Raw genomic sequence first — 20,536 nt, forward strand, 5'->3', positions numbered from 1 at the left:
GTTCCTTGGTGGTCCAGTGGCTAAGACTCCATGTTCCCAATGCAGGGGGCCCAGGGTTCTATCCCTGGTCGGGGAACTAGATCCCACATGCTACAGCTAAGAGTTCACATGCTGCAACTAAAAATCTTGCATGCCACAACAAAGATAGATCTTGCATGCCACAATTAATACCTGGCACAGCCAGATAAATAATTAAGGGGGGAAAAAAAGAAAGTGCGTGATGAGGTTGGCCATTCACTTAGGGAACACTGGGCTTTAGAGGGGTATTTGAGTCTGTGTCTCCCAAGACCATCTCTCCAGCTCCCTGGCAGGAATGTGCACTTGGGACGAAGAAGGGGTGCCCCCACCACCTGCCAGACTTTCTCTTTGAAGGATGGCACAGAGGTCCTGGGACTAATTAATCACTGGGAAGGGCCAGACAACTGCCCAGGGGTGGGGAGGACGTCAGTATTTACCCGGTTTTCTCAGAAGCCACTGAGATCCTGGCTCTGACAGGGGGAGGGGGAGGGGAACAAATGAACCGCAAGGCTGGAAAAGGATGAGTGGTCTGGATAGCAGCCACCCTCCCTGCCCCCACCCACCCCCAGGGTGCTAATGGGGCAACCGCTGCCTTAAGACTCAAAAGACAACCACCACCAGAAACAGACACTGAACCGTTTATTGGCCTGGGCCTGAGTCTCTGGCAGGAGGGGCATCCGGGGAGCTGTGTAAGGGGATACAAGCCCCCAACTGGCTCCTTGCCCCCCCAAAGATCCCCTCCCCCAGCCTTTGCAGTCACAAGAAATCACTTTCAGGTGTGAGGGTTCCTTCCCCCCACCCCCAGGTGAGCTGCACCCCAGTTCTCCAGTGGGGAGATAAGCCAGCAATGACACAGGGGTCGGTGCAGGGACCAGACCCCTCTTTGGCAGCTTCATTACAGACGAGAGGAGACAAAATAGCATGCATCCTGGGAGACATGGCAAGGGGAGGGGACCACAGATATTACACACACACACACACATACACACACACACACACACACACACGCACAGACACTGACAGACGCACATAAATACATGTTTGTACCGCAATATCCCTTCCCTCCATCCACAGAATTTAGCAAAGTCCTTCTGGAGTGGGTTAAAAGAGGGTATCCCACCATTGTCCTTGGTACCCCCACCCCCTGTGCTCCATCTGATGTAGCTGGAAAGCAGGCACAGGAGGCTCAAGGCTGTCCTGCCTTAGATTGGGTATCTTGGCTGGGTCTGGAAGTGAGTGGAGCTTGAGGAAGGGTGGTTATTTTATGGGGGGCCAGAGGTCTGGTGTCAACAGCTCCCCTAGAACTTTCTCCTATTCCACCCTGCCCCACTGGGAGAGCCCTCCTCAGGTCCCCAGACCAGTTTTCTCAGCCCTGGGTGACTCTTCTGAGCCCCCAGTAGTGCAATCTGGCCGATGAGGTCTGAGAATGGGGGTTAGTCCCCCCCACCCCCCACGTGGTTTCCTGGCATCTCACTTGTAGAATGAGAAGAAAAGACAAGGAAGAAGTTGCCAGAGTGGCAGCTGGTGACATTTGGGGAAGCTGTGGATTTGAGGCCAGGAACTGTTAGCCCCAGGGCCACCCAGAAAGGTCAGAGAGGAGGTCTCCAGCCCCTAGGGACACAGTGGTTCCAGGGGAGTAGGCTCCGAGGTGGCCAGAAGAAGGTGGCAAGGGGGGATGGTAAATTCAGAGAGGGGAGTCAGAAGCAGGGCGGCAGGTCAGCGTTGTGAAATGCTGACATCCTTCAGACGGGGTTGGAAATGGCTCTTTTGCTGTGTTCCACTAGAGCACCTGCCTGCTGTCACTCAGGCCCTTTCCAGGTTCCCCCACTCCACCCCCGTCCCCAGTCCTCCCCACAATCCAGTTCCAACGAGGTCACCATGCTGAGCCCCAGGACCCTGCTGCCACTGTGCCATCTGACTGGTCAAAGCCTCAGTCGACCATCCCAAGCATGAAAAATCTTCAGCGTCACCCGGGTCTGTGAAATGGGGGCATCTTACTTGGCAACCCCTGCCCCCCTCGGCCCCATTTCTGTCCCGGGTCCCTGGAGCTTCTCCATGGAACTCTCTGCCAAGGTGGCCTGGCTGTCAGCCCACTTGCCCCTCACACAATTGTGTTGCCCTCCAGAAATGTGGGTGACGTGGGCACGTGCATGCCCTTCTCCAGGGAACTGGAGCTGCGAAGGGGTAGGAGGTGGTGGCCCGGGGTTCTGTCCCGCCGCCCTTGCATCCCTGCTGCCTGCCGCCAGCACTGCAGCGGCCGTAACACCTCCCGCCGCAGGTCCCGGCTGCGCCACGTGTAGATGACTGGGTTGAGCAGCGAGTTGAGGGTGGCGAAGGCAAAAAAGTAGTGGGCCTGGTAGAGCATAGGGCAGGTGCGGACCGGACAGGCATAGTCCAAGAGGAGGATGCTAAAGGCGGGCAACCAGCAGAAGATAAAGACACCCAGCACGATGGTGACCGTCTTGAGCAGGGCGAGCGTCTGTGGGGCAGCCACATCGGCCTGGCTGGAGCGGACCACGCAGTAGATGCGGATGTACAGAGCTACGATGGCCGACAGGATGACCGAGAAGATGGTCACCACGCAGAGCACGTAGGGCTTGGCGTAGAGCGGCAGAACGGTGGAGCAGGCCTCCAGGTGGCCCAGGCAGTTCCAGCCGAGGATGGGCAGGCCGCCAAGGACCAGCGAGATGAGCCACGAGGCTGCGATGAGCAGCAGCATGCGGCAGCTCTTGTCGCTGCCGTAGAGCTTGACCTTGGCAATGGCCACGTGCCGCTCAATGGCGATGGCCAGGAGGCTGAAGACGGAGGCGGAGAGCGTGATGAAGGCAGAGCCCTCGCGGGCGAACCACTGCACAGGTGTCAGCCCCAGTGTGACTGAACCCGAGAGCAAGGTATTGGCTATGAAGGCCACGCCCGCCAACAGGTCTGATGCTGCTAGGTTGCCCAGGAACAGATACATGGCCGAGTGGAACTTGCTGTTGCGGGCAACTGCGATGAGCACCAGCAGGTTCTCTACTACGATGGCACAACACAGGAGGATGATGAGGGCCGAGGCCACCTGACGGGAGGGCGTATCCTTTGTGTCGGGACTCTCCTTGGTGTAATTATAGTGTTCCCTGACCTTGCTGGAGCTTAGGTACTCTGAGTACACGCCGCCCATGGTGGGGCTCAGTAGCCAGCCGGGGCCATGGGGCTGTTGATGCTGCAGAGAGAAAACACAGACAGACAGGTCAGTGCTGTGGCTGCAGCTTGGACTGACTCTGGACTAGGCTGTGGTTCACGTTCCAGCTCTGTCACATGAAGTCAGAATTATTGTCATCTTTGCTTTACAAATGGGGGGCTTCCCAGGTGGCACTAGTGGTAAAGAATCTGCCTGACAATGCAGGAGAGGCAAGAGACGCAGGTTCGATCCCTGAGTTGGGAAGATCCCCTGGAGGAGGGCATAGCAACCCATTCCAGTATTTTTGTATAGAGAATCCCATGGACAGAGGAGCCTGGCAGGCTTTAGTCCACTGGGTCACAAAGAGTCAGACACGACTGAGTGACTGAGCAAACGAGCACTGCTTTACAAATGGGAAACCCAGAGAGATCAATTCACTTTCCCAAAGCCTCGAAACTAGTCAGTGGCAGAGCCTCAGAGACCCACTCCAAAGCGTCTAAAACCTCTAGACTACAGTGTCTTGCAAAGGAACAGAAGCTCCCCTAAAGGGCATAAGAGACGTGAAGTAGACTTCTAGAAGCCTTACCCACCCACCCAGAGAGGGAGTCTTAGCCAGAACCTGGAGGCTTGTCTCCTTTCTTGAATACACTGGAGCCTCGGGCCCCGTGCCACCTGCCAACCTGGGTCAGCGAGATGCTGGTCGCTGATAGCACCATCCCCTGCTCATTACCACCCACTGCTCTGGACTTCAGGCTGGGTCTAAGCCTAGAGGCCCTAGGTGTTCCCAAGATAAGGTTTTGGGGAGACACCAGGGCGGCCCCGAGGTTTGAGCATTACAGAGGTCACATCATCTTCAAGGACATAGACCTTGCAGGCAATCCAGGGTTCAGCCCCACTCCCATATCTGACATGGTGTGGGATGCTGGGCCAAGTCACTCGATGCTTGGTCTCTAGGTCTCAGTGGCCTCATCTGTGCAATGGGGAGAAGAAAGCCCATTTTAGAGGGGTGATGGGAAAATCCTGTTGAATGATACATGCAGCACATTTAGCACATAGCAGGCACGTAATAAATATTAGCTAATATTATTAGCTCCCCTCTTCCTGCCATACCATAGGTAGGGACTAGGTGCCTTCCTCCCAGTCTTTTGGGAGGGGATGTTGAGTGAGCCAGCTGGGCAAGAGTCCACAACAGCCTGTTCTCATCAGCACCATCTAGCCCTGCCCTGGGACACAGGGTCTTAGCTGGGTGGGCAGGGCCCTGTGGCACCCCCCTCCCCAGCCAGGATGAAATCCAGATGTGAGGGCCTTGGAACACACAGGGTGGAGTCTTTGCTCTCCAGTCACATCCGGTGTGGGGAAGGCTGGGAGGGGATGATGGGATAGGGGAGCCACAGAAGACCCTTCTGGGAGGTCCTGGCTGGGAGGATGGGGCAGCTGGGCCGAAGTCATGTGAGTGGTGAGGGGGCGTGCAGCCCCGCGGGGAAGAGGAGGGGATGGTATTCCCTTCCATGAAAGCCTGAGTCACCCCTCTCCCAAGGAAAACTGAGCCGTTGGGGGAGGGGGCTGGAAGGAGAGCGTAGGCAGAGAGGGTTAGAGGCCAATACCATGGCCTTCCCCCCCTTGGGAATTGGGGCGGGGGCCAGGAGGTGGTCTCAGAGGAACTGGTGTAGGGTCTGCCTTTCACGGGGGCCAGGAAGAAGCTCCAGACCAGCAGTTAGTTAATGGAGGGGGGCGGGTACGGGAACAGCCCTCCCAAAGTCCCTGGAAACATGCCTTGCAAGGACCTCGTGCATGCCAGGAGCACCGGTTCCAGAAAAGGCTGGTTAGGCTGGTTCTCAGTGAGCTTGGGAATGATGAGGGGCTTCTGGGGTCGCCCAGCCATCTCAGTCTCGGACACCCCCTCGGAGGGGCGCCCTGGCCCCCGGCCTGATAGAGGCAGCTGCTCCCCCTGGGCAAAAGGACATCCGTCCTAGTTTGGGAACAGAGAAAGGCTTGTGCGCATCCCCAGGGACTGTCGCTCCGCCCAGATAGCCACACAGAGGCCCCTTGTTTCCCTGCCGGACGGGGCCCAGGCGCCCCGATGCCCTCTGCCCATTGCAGCGGGCTTGGCCCAGGTCTTGGGCCTTACCAGACCGACCGACAGGCCAGAAACAGCCCCGCGCTCTGATTGGCTTATTTTCAATCCCAGAGTATTGAGCAACTCAGGCCTATTGGCCTGAGCTTTGCATCCTCGACATTTGATTGGCCCAGTTGGGGGCGCTCTATGGTTTGCACTACTGAGCGGGCTCTTTCCAGGCGGTTGGAGCTCATTTCTTTTCGAGGACATTGTTAAGACTGTGGATGTCCCCGGGGAGAGTCTGAACCACAGCCTGACCGCTGGGTCACCCCGACCAGTCACCCTCGAGCTGCCCTGGCCTACTGGCCCCCTCCTGGGGATCATAATTGAGAACTGAGGGCCTGTGGCAGGTCTGGGAAGCACCCTTGCTGGTGGGCTAGAACCCAGGGTGTGCCCCCTGCACCGCCCCTCAAACCTCTCTCCTGTCTGGCGGCCCAGAGAAAGATTTATGGCCGATTCCTAGATAAATAAGAAGTGGTTTCAGTCCTCATACCCCAGGGACTGACCAAAATGTCGTCTTCTTCCTTGGGAGACTACCATCACTTCTTATAGCCTCAGAAGGAAGGGTGGTTAGTTAGAGAAGACGAATGCCTCTTTCTTCTCCATTAGGACGATTCCCAGAAAGAGGAACCAGGGTCTGGAGGCTGGAGCTGGCACAGTCACCCTGAGGCAAATACAGGCCTGGCCTGCTTCCCCTCCCTGCATCAGGCTCCCAGGCGTGGCTAACGCAGAGCCTGACTCCTCTTCATCTTCACCAAGGCAGTCACCTCCCAGATGCTCAGTAAGAGGTCACTAGGCTCAGCACTGGGGAATGGCCAGGCCTGAAGCAAGAGGGACAAGCGATGGGGTTTGGAGGGAAGGAAAGCGAGACACACCAAGACTGTTCAGGGGGAGATTAAAGAGAGAGGAAGGCAGGAGGAAGTCTCAGTGGCTTCCAGGAGCCCATCCCGCAAGTTCTATGGAGGCATGCCCTGTGGTTACTGTTCCTCTGGGCATTCACAGATCCCATACCCCTTGCCCTAGGATATCCCCCTGGGCTCCGTTTCCCTTCAGTTTCCATTTCCCAGGTGGCTCGTGGTAAAGAATCTGCCTGCATTTCAATCCCTAGGTCGGGAAGATCCCCTGGAGGGGGAAAAGGCAATCCACTCTGGTATTCTGGCCTAGGAAATCCCAAGGACAGAGGAAATCCCTGGCAGGCTACAGTCCAGGGGTCACAAAGAGTCAGACACGACCAAGCTCACATGCATGCATCCAAACCCCCCTATACTGCCATTCTCCATGCAGCAGCCAGGGGGAGCTTTTAAATTTATAGCTTCAATATGTCACTCCTCACCTCCAAACTCTTCCATGGTTCCCCAGTATCCAAAGTGACCCCTGCCCACCTCCCCTCCTCCCACTCTCCCCCAGAGCCATTCCACTGAACCACACTGGCCTCTCACGTTTCAGCCCCATGCCGACCTCAGAGCTTTTGCCTCTGCTGTTTGTTCACCTGGCATGGCCTTCCTATCTTTCAGGTTTCTGTTTAGTGGCCTCTAACCACTAGGCTATCCTAGCCACCTTCCCTAGGCCCTTTCTATCACAGCATCTTTTATTATATTCACAGCACTTGCCAATTTCAAAAATTATCATTGTATTTCTTGTTTTTTGTCAGCTTCCATGGTTGAATGTGTGTCAGAGGCCAGCAACTAAATCCTTCAGTCCCTGGAAGAATGCCTGGCATACTTAGAAAGCACTCAGAAAATGTGTGGGATGGATGGATGAATGGATAGATGGATGAATAGATGAATGAATGAACAAGTGAACGAGGGCCCCCGAGGGTGGAGGCTCCTAAACTCAGCCCAGGCTCAGACAACAGTAAAGGAGGCTGGAGACACCTCTGGTCCGCTGGCAGGCCACCCCCACCAGGCGAAGCCCAGCGTCTCCTTGGAGACACGCACAACCCGCCCCCGCCCTTGGGCCGCAGTCTCGGCCTCCTTATCTGGCGGTGGAATGCACGGTATCCACACTGGCTGCTTCTGGGGCCGCGCCTCCTTTCTTCCGCGACAGCCGCACGCAGGGGACCCCCAAGTCTCCAAGTGGGAATGGGCGACGCCTGTGCGTCCAGCCCGGGGCCCCGCCTCGATCTTCCCAGAGGACTGGGGAGAGGCGGGGTGAGGGGTCCAGCGACAGCTGCACCGCGAGTGCCGCGCCCGTGTCGCGCCACGCGGGGCACCGTGGGCTCAGCGCGTGGCGCCTGGAGTGTCTGACTAGGGAAGAGTCTGGTAAGGGGATGGAAATCCCCGATGAGTCAACTCGTGCCAGAAGGAGTGGGCTAGGTTCCCACGCTTGTCTGGGCCCAGAACCGCGCGGGGTCGGCGGCACGCGTGCCCGCGCCCGCGCCCCATCCCCAGGCCCCAGGGGAAAGAAGAGGCGCCGAAGCCACGCAGCCTCAGGTTCACTTTCCTTCCAGAACAAAGCCACGACCCCACGGGAGGCGGGGCGGAGGACTGGAAGAGATGAACTACTCAGGGAAACTGAGGCAGAGGATCAGAAGTGCAGGAGGTGGGCATCTGCCTTCCTCCGGAGCCCCGCCCCTTGGCTTGGCTGTACTGCGGAGCGCAGCACCTTTCGCCAGCGTCCAGCCAGAGTCAGCGAAGAGGGGCGTCCTCCCCTCCCCCATACACAGTCCCCAAACCCCCTGGTCCGGGGTGCACGCCATCCTGCCTCCCAGTCTCCGACCGAAAGCGCTTGGATTCCGCCTTCTCCTCCCGGCCAACTTCCTGCCGCTGGAGAAGGCGGGGAACTCAGTCTGGGGGTTCGCGGCCAAGGCAATGGGGCCTCCTAGGATCGTGGAGAGGGCGCACGATGACCACTCCCTGGGTGCAACCGGAGGACCAGCAGTGCGTGCGCGCCCAGGGAGCCCCCGACCCCTAGCGGGCTTTCCTAGCTCCGATCCGAGACCTCCGGGGACCCGGGCCCGCCCTTTCTGCCTCCCCCTCGCCACGCACGCTCACCTGGCTAGGCCGATCCGGCTCCTTGCCCGGGCCGGAGGGGCTTTGGCGCCTGCGTCCCCCGGGACGGCCGCGGCAGGGGCTGGGACTGCCCGCCGGGCTCCACTGCGTCCCGGGGCTGGGGACTGGGGACTCAGGGACAGGGAGGGAAGAGCCGCCTTGGCCCCCCCACTCGCCGCGCCCTGTCTCCGCCTCCTCCTTTCCGGCCGGCGGCAGCAGCAATGAATTCCAGATGTGATCAGCTCAGCGGGGCGCGCGCGAGGGCGGGCGTGGGGGAGGCGCACAGGGTCCCTTTGTCCGCACCCCCACCTCCAGCCCTGCCCCCTCCCAGCCCCCACCCGTGAGAACCGGCCAACGCATGACGTCACGCAGACCCGTACTGTCCAGTCGCTCCTGCCCAGGTGGCCTCAACCTGAAATAACTGTCTTGGATTGCAGATATACTCTTGGCCCCTGCCTGGGATCCTGGAATTGCAGGAGGGCAAGGAATTGCCTTACTTATTCAGCAAGGAGCCAGGAAGCACCTACTAAGGTCAACACAACAAACAGGCATTAAGCGCCCACTGTGTGTTCATCCAACAAAAAAGCAAGTTCCTATTATGTGCTAGGTGGTGGCGGTGGTTTAGGCGCTAGGTGGTGTCTGACTCTTGCAACCCCTTGGACTGTAGCCCTGGACTCCTCCTTGGGATTTTGATTTCCCAAACAAGAATACTGGAGTGGGTAGCTATTTCCTTATCCAGGGGATCTTCCTGACCCAGGACCCACTGATGGGTGGATGCTTTACCACTGAGCCAGGGAAGCCCACTATGTGCTAGGCCCTGCCACAAAGAATGGATTGGTTTTTGCCTTAATAAGGCCCCAGAATTGAGGCCCTGGCCCCTCTGCCCTAGAAGACTGGGGGAGCACTCAGCAGCCTCCACTGCCTCTGTCCAATTGGGTATTTTCCTTGTGGTCGACCAGCGGGCCCAAGCTAATTCTTGCTTTTTAAGTTGGGTCCCAGTCTTTTTGGCTGAGCTATGAGGGATCTTAATTCCCCAACCAGGGATCAAACCCCATGCCCCCTGCAGTGGCAGCACAGAGTTTTAACCACTGGACTGCCAGGGAAGTCCTAGCCAGTTCTTTAGTTTCCCATTTTTTCCCATTGAGCTTTTCCTGGGCATCTCTGTGTGCCTGGCCGCAGAGATGAAGCCCACCTGCATTTACTGATGTGTGCGTGTGAAATCAGGGACTAGACGATATGTCCCTCACTCCTTTGGAAATGGCAACCCATTCCCATATTCTTGCCTGGAAAAATTCCATGGACAAGGGAGCCTGGCAGGTTATAGTCCATGGGGTCACAAAGAGTCAAACATGACTGAGTGTCCAAGATCCCACGCACAGGCATAGCAGTGAACAGAAAAGGGAAAAAAGTCCTTCCCTTCATGGAACCTATGTACAGAAAGGCACTATTTGTGGAAATGAATACATCATCTGCTTATATGTTTACTTACCACAATACAGTAAGCACCCGCATGTGCCAGACACCATTCTCAAAGGCTGGAGATATATCAGGAAACAAAACAGATAAAACTCCCTGTCCCAAGTTGATGTTCTACTATACTTGCTCAGGGCTTCTCCACTGGCTCAGTGGTAAAGAATTTTCATGCAACGCAGCAGCTGCAGGAGACTTGGGTTCAATCCCTGGGTCAGGAAGTTTCCTCTGGAGGAGGAAATGGCAACCCACTCCAGTATTCTTGCCTGGAGAATCCCATGGACAGAGGAGCCTGGCGGGCTACAGTCCATAGTGTCACAAAGAGTTGAACACGACTGAAGCAACTTAGCATGCACACATACTTGCTCAGAATATCTAAAGTATTACAGAAAGAAGAAACTGATAAATTTCCTGGGAGAGGAACTGAAAGATAGGGGACGGCATGGGAGGGACATAACTTTCACTCTGTGAGTGCTTTTGTATCTTTTGACTTTTGTAACATGTACATACTTGGCCTATTCCAACAATAAGTTACGTTGAGGGAATTCACAGGCGGTCCAGTGGTTAGGACTTGGGGCTTTCACTGCCATGGCCCAGGTTCAGTCTCTGGTCAGGAAACTAAGAAGCCATGTGGTCAAAAAAATTAATTGATCAATTAAGCTGAAAGTTAGACTGCTTGTACGCAGACGTGTGCTTAGTCACTTAGTGTCCGACTCTTTGTGGATTACTGAATACTGGAGTGGGTTGCCATGCCCTCCTCCAGGGGATCTTCCCAACCCAGGGAGGGAACCCAGGTCTCCCACGTTGCAGGCAGATTCTTTCCTGTCTGAACCATCAGGGAAGCCCTGATACCCAGACAGTGTAAGAAAAAACAGGGAGAGGGTAGGTACACTCTTCTGTGTGTATTTGGTTGTGCGGTACAGCACGTGGGATCTTAGTTCCTCAACCAGGGATAGAACGCAGGCTTTTGGTAGTGAAAGTGAGGAATCTTAACCACTGGACCACCAGGGAATTCCTCGTATGTCTAATATACTTCAGTAAAGAGTGTTGTAAAGCAAAATGACACAAAAGGGTATCTGCACTTCCACATCTGTTGCAGTATTATTTGCAGTAGCCAAGATATGGAAACAACTTGTGTCTGTCAACAGATGAATGGATAAAGATGTAAGATTCATTTATACATACGGTGTCCCCCGGGGATAAAGAATCCACCTGCCAATGCAGGAAATGAGGGTTCAATTCCTGGGTTGGGAAGATTCCCTGGAGTAGAAAATGGCAACCCACTCCAGTATTCTTGCCTGGAGAATCCCCATGGACAGAGGAGCCTGGCAGGCTACAGCCCATGGGGTCACAAATAGTCGAACACGACTGAGTAACTGAGAATGCACACACACATAAATATACATATATATACATACACATATACATAATGGAATATTGTTCACTGATTAGAAAAGAAATTCTGTCATTTTCAACGACATGGATGAAATTTGAGGGCTTTATGCTAAGCGAAATGAGCCAGACAAAAACAAGTACCACATGCGTGCTAAGTCACTTCAGTTGTGTTCAACTCTTTGCAACTCCATGGACTGTAGCCTTCCGTTTTCCTCTGTCCATTTGGATTCTCCAGGAAAGAATACTGGAGTGGGTTGCCATGCCCTCCTCCAGGGGATCTTCCCAACCTAGGGTCTCCTGCAGCTGCTGTATTGCAGGTGAATTCTTTACCACTGAGCCACAGGGGAGGCCCCTAAATACTGCATGCTATCCCTTATACTGGAATCTTTAAAAAAAACTTATAGAAACAGAGAGTAGGAAAGGTGATTGCCAGATGCTGGGGTGTGGGGGAAATGGGGAGAGATTAGCAAAAGGGTGCAAACTTTCAGTTATAAGATAAATAAGGCTGCGAATATAATATACAGCACAGTGACTACAGTTGATAATACTGTATCAAAGAATTGAAATTTGCTGAGAGTAGAACTGAACTGCTGTTACACACACACACAAGATAAAAACGTGAGGTGAAAGATGTGTTCATTAACTGGATGAGGGGGAATCCTTTCAGTATATACATATGTCAAATCACCTGGATGTACACTTTAACTTACCATTTTACACGTCAATCATGCTTCATAAAAGATGAAATTTAAAAAAAAACTATGGATGCTTGAATCCCAAAAAATGCAACCAATAAAAAAGAGAGAAAGAGAAGTTTAGTGCACGCTTCTGTATGCATACCATACTCCATAAATCAGGTTGAAAAGCAAAACTTTGAAAAAGGAAATTAAAGTTGATCCATTTGGACACAACTGAGTGACTGATCTGATCTGACCTGATTTATGCCTATTAAAAAGGAAAATCGGAGTCGTCCTGATATGAAACTGTTTTCAACGTAAGATGAAAAAAGCACAATGTAGATGAGTTTGCATTGCTCGCTTGCCTGCGTTTCTGGATATATTTATTTATAAGGACTGTATAAATACACACACATTTGCCTGTGGAGAAACAGGCCGTATTGGGGAGAAGGCACAAGACCCCGTCACAGTGGTTACCTCCAGGGAGAGAGACAGGGGGACAGGTGAAAATACATACACATTTGCCTGTGGACAACCAGGCCATATCAGGGGGGTTGGGGGGAGGCACAAGACACCGTCACAGTGGTTACCCTCAGGGAGGGACACAGAGCGGGCAGGGGGACAGGTGAGAGGGGACCAGACTTTTCATGGGGTACCCTGGGGGGAGGGAATGTTTGAAATTTTTAGCTCATATTACAAACTCAAAAAATTTACAAAGACATGAAAAATCACATTGAAGTAACAAATCACCAGGCTTTTTAGCTGTAAAATTGTTTCTATAATAATAATAACAAATAGTATCAATAACATAAATCAACAATAACATCATCAATAAACATACCTGTGCTATTTATTCAACATGTCACTGTGAAATGAATTTATATTAAGAATACACATATTTAAGTTATCAATAAGGAAATAAATATTAAGAGTCAATATATTAGTGTTACGTGTCTGTGGCATATATATTCATGTAATGCAACAGAGAATGCTCTGAGCTAGCTATAGTGATACCTTGTTGGTTTCTGCCATCCAAAACTGAAAGTCCAATGGAAGAGACAGAAGAAACCAAACAGTTCTAACACACGAGGTAGCAAGGCTTTGGTGAGAAGATTTTAAAAAGCCGGAGAGTGGCTTTGCTCCTTTTCCTGACTCAGATTCAGTGTCCACTAAGCTTCGGGGCTAGATGGTGGGGTCCACTCGGAACCTCAGCAAAACCTCTCCGAATCCTCTGCCCAGATGAAGTGCAGCCATGCAAAGTCTAGAAACCAGGTGTTCAACCCATAGAGGACAAGGCACACACACACACACAAAAAAAAAAAACCAAAGACAAACCAGGTCCTTTCCTTGCAAGGGAGCTATCAGAGCGGAAATCTTAGCCCTCTGTGAGGACCTGAGACTGGGGAGGAAGTGCCCCCCTCCCCAGCTCGCCTAGGCTGCCTCAGCAGTTTGCCGTCCTCTCAAGGGACCTGCGGGAGGGGGGAGTGTGTGGGTAATATCAAGTCTGCAGATACATCCGGCCGTCTGTTAGGGGTACCGTGGCGCCTAGACAAAGGTGATGTCCCCAGGGACACACAGATACACCCGCAAGCAACTTCCGCCTCCCCCTCCACCTCCCATTACTGGGGCCATATGAGATCTACACCGGGTCAGCTGAGGGGACAGGCTAGAGAACTGGGAACCACTTGCGTAGACACCCAGATCGTCTGGGCGGCGGTGGCGGGGCGGGTTATCTAGAGGAAAGCTGGAACCTCCCTGTGGCGGGGACTCAGAGAGCGGGAATCTCTAAGTGAGAGAACAGTGGAAGAGGAAGGAAATGGGGCCCTTTTCTTACCGAGCTCACAAGCAAGGGAAAAAGAAGAAAAGGAAGAGGCTTGGAGCAGCCTTCTGTAATTACAGGGCCACCGACACTAATGGCTAATGCTCACAGACACAGACAGACTGTGCTGGGTGCGGCTGCATGAGTCCTCCACGCCTAGGAGGTGGGTATTATTGTTATCATCATAATTCCACTTTTTATAGGGACTTTCTTTTTCTTTCATTTTTTGGCTGCAGCAAGTGCCATATGGGATCTTAGTTCCCAGAGCAGGGATCCAACTTGCACCCCTTGCATTGGAAGCACTTAATCATTGGACCACCAGGGAAGTCCCTAGACTTTAGTTTTTTAGAATAGTCTTAGGTTCACAGGAAAATTGAGCAGAAAGTACAGAGAATGGCCCATCTACCCCCTTTTACATGCATAGCTTCCCCCACTGTCAACAGCTCCCCACAACAGAGTAGTACATTTGTTACCACTGATGAACCTACAAACATACATCATTATCACCCCCCAAGTCCGTGGTGTACATGAGGGTTCACTCAGTGTTGTACATTCTATGGGTTTGGTCAAATGTATAATGATACATCGGAGAAGGCAATGGCACCCCACTCCAGTACTCTTGCCTGGAAAATCCCATGGGTGGAGGAGCTTGGTAGGCTGCAGTCCATGGGGTCGCTAAGAGTCGGACACGACTGAGCGACTTCACTTTCACTTTTTACTTTCATGCATTGGAGAAGGAAATGGCAACCCACTCCAGTGTTCTTGCCTGGAGAATCCCAGGGATGGGGGAGCCTGATGGGCTGCCGTCTATGGGGTCGCACAGAGTTGGACACAACTGAAGCGACTTAGCAGCAGCAGCAGCAGCAGCATAATGATACACGGGCTTCCCTGGTGGCTCAGTGGTAAAGAATCCACCTGCCAATGCAGGAGATGCAGGTTCGATCTCTGGGTCGAAAAGATTCCCTGGAGAAGGGGATCTTCAAGGGACATTCTTGAAGATGTCCAGTATTCTTGCCTGGAAAATTCCACCAACAGAGGAGGCCTGTGGGCTACAGTCCATGGAGTTGCAAAAGAGTCAGATACGACTTAGTGACTAAACAAAATGGGGAAAAAATGGAAGAAAAAATAATGATACCTATCCACCCTTATAGTATCATACAGATAGTTTCACTACCCTAAAAACCCTCTGTGCTCTGGCCATTCATTCCCCTCTCCTCATCCTTAATCACTGACAACCATTGGTTTTTTTCACTGTCCCCATAGTTTTGCACTTTCCACATCACCCCATTTTAAAGATAAGGAAATTGAGGCACACGATTGTGGTGGGATTTGAACCAGAGCCCTCTCTGCTCTTCTTTTTATCCCAAGTCCCTGTCCCACTCCTGATGCAGTGAACATCACCCCCACCCCCACCCCCACCCTATCCCTGCCCTGGTGCCTTGGAATAGGAGGGCTGTGGTTATTGCTCAGAACCACATCAGCAACTGGTGAGGTGTAGAATGTTCTTCTCCACAGTCCAGAGGTGAAGGAATCCCTCTGACCTCTGATCCCACCCTACTCCAATTAAAAAAAAATTTTTTTAATCTATTTATTTGGGCTGTACCAGGTCTTAGTTGCAGCACACGGGGTCTTAAGTGGTCACCTGCAGGATTTTTCAGTGGCAGCATGTGGGGGTCTAGTTCCCTGATCAGGGATGGAACCCAGGTCCTCTGCATCAGGAGCCTGGAGTCCTAGCCATTGGACCACCAGGGAAGTCTCCACCCCCGATTTTGTGAACTCCCCTATGAGGATGAGGCCTAGAATGTCCCTTGATCCAGTGGGCCTCCACTGTCCCCCCACCCCCATCCCCCAGCTCTCAGGTTTTGGCAGGAGGAGCAGTGTCTGAGACAGGTCCCAACTTTCTCATCATCACCCCAGCACAAGCGGGGGAGGGGCCCAGCTGCAGAGAGGCTTTCCAGATGCTGATCTTGGCAGGCTGTGGAGCTGCAGTGGCCTCGTTTCATCCACCCATGGGCTTGAGGCCCACTTTCAGCTTCAGGGATGGGGTAGGGAGGCCGCTGGGGGAGGCCACCCCTGCCACGTCGGCACCAGATGGAGCTGCAGCCCAGGCTCAGCTCTCTCTTCTAGATGAGGGAGACGTGCTGTGAGGGGAGGGGAACCCCCGTAGCCCACTTCAGCCCTGCTCCAGCAAAGTAATAACAGCTGACACATACATCATGCGCCAGTTTACTGTCCCAAGTCCTGTGTAAATATCAACCCATCAGAAGCTCACAGCAGCTCCTTTAATGAATGAATAGACATGCTGCAGTTTGTCTTCACATGGAAGACCACTCAGGAATGTAATATCTGAAACTTCAAGTTCTCAGAGGAACTAGTGGTGGGACTTCCCTGGAGGTCTGGTGGCTAAGACTCCAGGCTCCCAGTGTGGGAGACCTGGATTCGATCCCTGATCAGGGAACTAGATCCCACGTGCTGCAACTAACAGCTTGTCTGCAGCAACTAAAGACCTCGCATGTGGTGCTCACTTCAGCAGCACATATACTAAAACTGGAATGATACTGAGATTAGCATGGCCCCTGCACAACGATGACAGGCAAATTCACGAAGCGTTCCATTAGGGAAAAAAAAAAAAGCCCTGAAATCCCACAACTAAGACGTGGTGCAGGCAATAAAAGAAAGCAGCGGTATAGAACAACATGGATGAATCTCAGATGCATTGTGGTGGGAGAAAGAAGGCAGGCACAAAAAGCTGCATACTGTATGATTCCCCTTCTGTTATTTCAGAAAAGGCCAAACTATACATACAATGAATAACCAGGGATATATAGGGGCTGAGGGTGGAGGGAGGGGCTGACAACAAAAAAGCATAGTGGAATTTTTTGGTGATGGAACCTTTCTATAGTTTGATTGTGGTGGTGGTAATATGACTACATATGTTTGTGGAAATTTGCAGAACTGTGCACTGTAAAAAAAGAATTTCTGGGTTTTTTTTTTTTAAATGCAGGTCATATTTTAATGTACCTAAAAAAAAAACCCTTCAAAATATAACTATAAATATAACCAGGAAAAATACCTGAGATATGAATCTTAATTAACCATTAGTACATTACTTAAAAGAATTTTTTGAATCCTTAGCTTACTTCACTGGGTTCATAAAGGTATAAACCTACTTATTTTTCCATTTGAGCATTTTGTACTAAATGTAGTTTGTTTAGTCGCTAAGTTGTGTCCAACTCTCTTAACCCCATGGACTGTAGCCTGACAGGTTCTCTGTCCATGGGATTTCCCAGGCAAGAATACTGGAGTGGGTTGCCATTTCGTTCTCCATCTTTTTTTTTTTTTAATTGTATCTTAAATAAAAATCCTTCACAACTGCGTTGCATTAGTTCAGTTCAGTCACTCAGTCGTGTCTGACTCTTTGCGACCCCATGTACTGCAGCACACCAGGCCTCCCTGTCCATCACCAACTCCCAGAGCCTACCCAAACTCATGTCCATTGAGTTGGTGATGCCATCCAACCATCTCATCCTCTGTCATCCTCTTCTCCTCCTACCCTCAATCTTTCCCAGCATCAGGGTCTCTTCAAATGAGTCAGAGTCAATTTAGGAAAATAGAAGTATCTCAAACAGATGGGATTTAATACCAGGATTGGTTATGTTGATGAGAAATTGACAAAGAGGGAGGCTATGTCCAGTGGGAGATGATGTGGGAAGCAAATGGGGAGAACGACTCTGGCTTGTTCCATCCTCCCACCCTCCAATCTACCCTTAGTGCCTGCCATTGACTAAATCTGGGCAAAAAGCAGTGGGCAAAAGAGGGGCTATCCTATGCAGGGGTCAGACCTTAACCATGGGGCAGGGACAGAACAGGGAGTGGGTGATCTGAGGGTACACAGGCTCAAGACTGACACAAACCAAATGAGGAAAGGGGAACTATACCCCCATTCTACAGAAGGGAAAACTGAGGCTGAGAGAGCCCATGTGCCCTGCAGGGGCCTGACTCTCTGCCAAAACCTGGGAGGCTGGTTTTGAGCCTTTTTTTCTGCTCCAAACACCCACCTGAACTGAAGAGAATGGAAACATCTATGCAAATCATGCCCATCCCTAGGGGTTGAGGGGAGTGGAGAAAACCTCCATGGGGACTCCTCCTCCTCACCTGCTTGGCCGTTACCCACAAACTGAGCTGCAAAACAGCAGCTGTGTTGGCAGTTGAGGGTGGTATACTTTAAACAGCTCCCCCCAAGAGGTCAGAGCCCCCAATCCAGCCTGCACCCATGATCTTCATCTTCTATCTGAAGGCTGCCCCCCAATATCCCAGCCTTGACCTCTTGCCCTTGTGAAAACCCTGGCACAACAATGGGAGGCTAGAAATGACCAGACCTTGGGGGACCTTCCAGTTTCCAGTATATGCTCCCTAAATTGCCCTGATGCTGGGAAAGATTGAAGGCAAATGGAGAAGAGGGCGGCAGAGGATGACATGGTGAGATGGCATCACTGACTCAATGGACATGAATTTGAGCAGACTTTGGGAGACAGTGGAGGACAGAGGAGACTCGTATGCTCCATGAGGTCGCAAGGAGTTGGACAAAACTTAGTGACTGAACAACAACGACGAAATTGCTATCGTGCCCGGTGCCAGCAGAGACCCTCTGTGGTCTGCAAAGATTGATGCTGGCCCATTGGGGGCAGAGGCCACTACAATTGAGCCTTTGAGCCACAGGGAAGGGCTGGACACCTCTACCTTCAACCTCTACTCAGGCTTGGACAAAAATGGTCAAACTTTTAGCCTCTCGGTGTGCAGGTCTGAAGGTCATTACCACCCTTTCATTAAGGCTTGCAATCAATATGCCTGTGGGGGAGCCATGTGCAAACTGCTTCCTCTACATTCTATTTGTTCAGTTACTATGTACTGAAATCTTCTGGGTGCCTGGCACCCTTCTCCTTCTTAGCAAAGGGATCCAACAGTGAAAGAAACAAAGATCTCTGTTGTCTAGTAGTTGATATTCTCATGGAGGAGACAGACAAGAGGCAGGACAAATAAGAACCTTATGTCATCTGTTAGGATGTGGTGGAAGTTCAGGAAACAATGACACTGGGAAGGTGGATTAGATATATGGGGTAGGAACAGAACCATGATTTTTAGACCTAGTGTCACTTGAGAAGGTGACATGTGAGTAAAGACCCGAAGGAGGTGAGGGCTTCCCCACTGGCGCAGTGGGTAGAGAATCAGCCTGCAAGGCAGGAGACTTGGGTTTGAGTCTGGATTGGGAAGATCCCCTGGAGAAGGAAATGACAACCCACTCTAGTATTCTTGCCTGGAAAATTCCATGGACAGAGGAGCCTGGCGGGGTACAGTCCATGGAGTTGCAAAGAGTCAGACACAACTGAGCCACTAAACACACACAAGGAGGTGAGGGAGTGAACCATGCAGATATTTCGGGGAGAGTGGTCCATGTAGAAGGCAAGACTAGTGCAAAAGCCCTGGGGCTGATGTGAAACTGATAGGTTCTGGTGAGAAAACCAGTGCATCCAAGAGCTGCTGCTAATTGGTCAGGCGTTACCTGGGCACAGGGTTAGCACTTTCAGAGTTGAGTTTCTTAATGGGGAGGTGGGACACACACAAACGCTTCCGTGATGAGCTGTATGGTTGTTGAGTTCTCTTTCTTTCCATCCTCAGCCCCTACAATGTTCCCCCTGCCCCCAGCCACAGAGGGAGCCTAGAACAACCAGCACACTGGAAACCAGAGAGGGACAGAGAAGGGCAGTGGGAGGCAGTGGGGACAGGTCTTTCAGGGCCTTGTGAGCTCCAGTGGGGACTTTGGCTTTTGCCCTAAGTGAAAAAGGAGCCATAGAGGGTTCTGAACAGAGGAGGGACGTGATCTTAGTCAGGTATTTACAGGCTCTCTCCATTGTAGGGAGCGGGGAGATACTGTGGGGGCTGAGGATGGAAAGAAAGAGAACTCGTCAACCACACAGCTGGTCAGGGGAGAGGTTGTGGGTGTTCCACCTACCAATAAGGAGACTGAACTCTGAAAGTGCTAACCATCTGCCCAGGGACACCCGACCAGTTAGCAGCTGCCCCTGGATTCAAACCTATGTCTATATGATTCCAGGGTCATTGGGTAAATAATCATTCACTGGGTACCTTATTTGCCCATGACTTCAGTGGGGATACAGATCCTGAGACCCAAGAGACAGAGAGGATTCTGTTTTTGGTAACATACCTGCATCAGGGCTTCCCTGGTGACTCAGACAGTAAAGACTCTGCCTGCAATGTGGGAGACCTGGGTTCGATCCCTGGGTTGGGAAGATCCCCTGGAGGAGGGCACAGCAAGCCATTCTAGTATTCTTGCCTGGAGAATCCCTATGGACAGAGGAGCCTGGTGGGCTATAGTCCATGGGGTCACAAAGAGTCAGGCACGACTGAGTGTCTGAGCACTGCATCAGGATGATGAATGAAGGGATTCACTCAAGAGGGGGAAGGATATTTAGGGAGTCTGGACGGACATGTACACACTGCTATATTTAAAATGGAAAACCAGACTTCCTGGTGGCACAGTGGATAAGACTCCACCTGCCAATGCTGGGGACATGGGTTTGATCCCTGGTTTGGGTAGATTCCACACGCCATGGAGCATCTAAGCCTGTGCACCACAACTACTGAGCCTGCACTCTAGAGCCCACATGCTGCAATTACTGAAGCCCGAATGCTGAAGAGCCCATGCCCCACCGCTATGAGAACCCCACACACCACAGGGAATAGTCCCCAGTCTTACAACTAGAGAAAGCCTGTGTTCAGCAACGAAGACCCAGCCCAGGTAAAACTAAAATAAATACGTAAAAACTAAAATGGATAATCAACATTTATCCATACAGTACAGGATCTACTGTA

General features: G+C 52.1%; 1 protein-coding gene and 1 non-coding gene across 2 annotated transcripts; one reads left to right on the forward strand and one right to left on the reverse strand.

The window, feature by feature from the left end:
* Positions 1 to 640: 640 nt before the first annotated feature.
* Positions 641 to 8,505, reverse strand: S1PR2 (sphingosine-1-phosphate receptor 2). The gene is made up of 2 exons (XM_019964131.2): positions 8,288 to 8,505; positions 641 to 3,220 (listed from the first exon to the last, which is right to left on the reverse strand). Exon 2 carries the CDS (start codon positions 3,176 to 3,178, stop codon positions 2,120 to 2,122), a length of 1,059 nt encoding a protein of 352 aa, XP_019819690.1. The 5' UTR covers positions 3,179 to 3,220; positions 8,288 to 8,505; the 3' UTR covers positions 641 to 2,119.
* A 7,657-nt stretch (positions 8,506 to 16,162) lies between these two features.
* LOC139184263 (U6 spliceosomal RNA) lies at positions 16,163 to 16,266 on the forward strand. Its single transcript, XR_011567856.1, has one exon. It is a non-coding gene; the product is annotated as a U6 spliceosomal RNA (small nuclear RNA).
* The last annotated feature ends 4,270 nt before the right edge of the window (positions 16,267 to 20,536 follow it).

The sequence above is a fragment of the Bos indicus genome, chromosome 7 (assembly GCF_029378745.1).
Source record: "Bos indicus isolate NIAB-ARS_2022 breed Sahiwal x Tharparkar chromosome 7, NIAB-ARS_B.indTharparkar_mat_pri_1.0, whole genome shotgun sequence".
Lineage (NCBI taxonomy): Eukaryota > Metazoa > Chordata > Mammalia > Artiodactyla > Bovidae > Bos > Bos indicus.

Coding starts and splice junctions, on each gene's coding strand:
- S1PR2 (XM_019964131.2), bottom strand. CDS start 3,178: ATGGGCGGCGTGTACTCAGAGTACCTAAGCTCCAGCAAGGTCAGGGAA.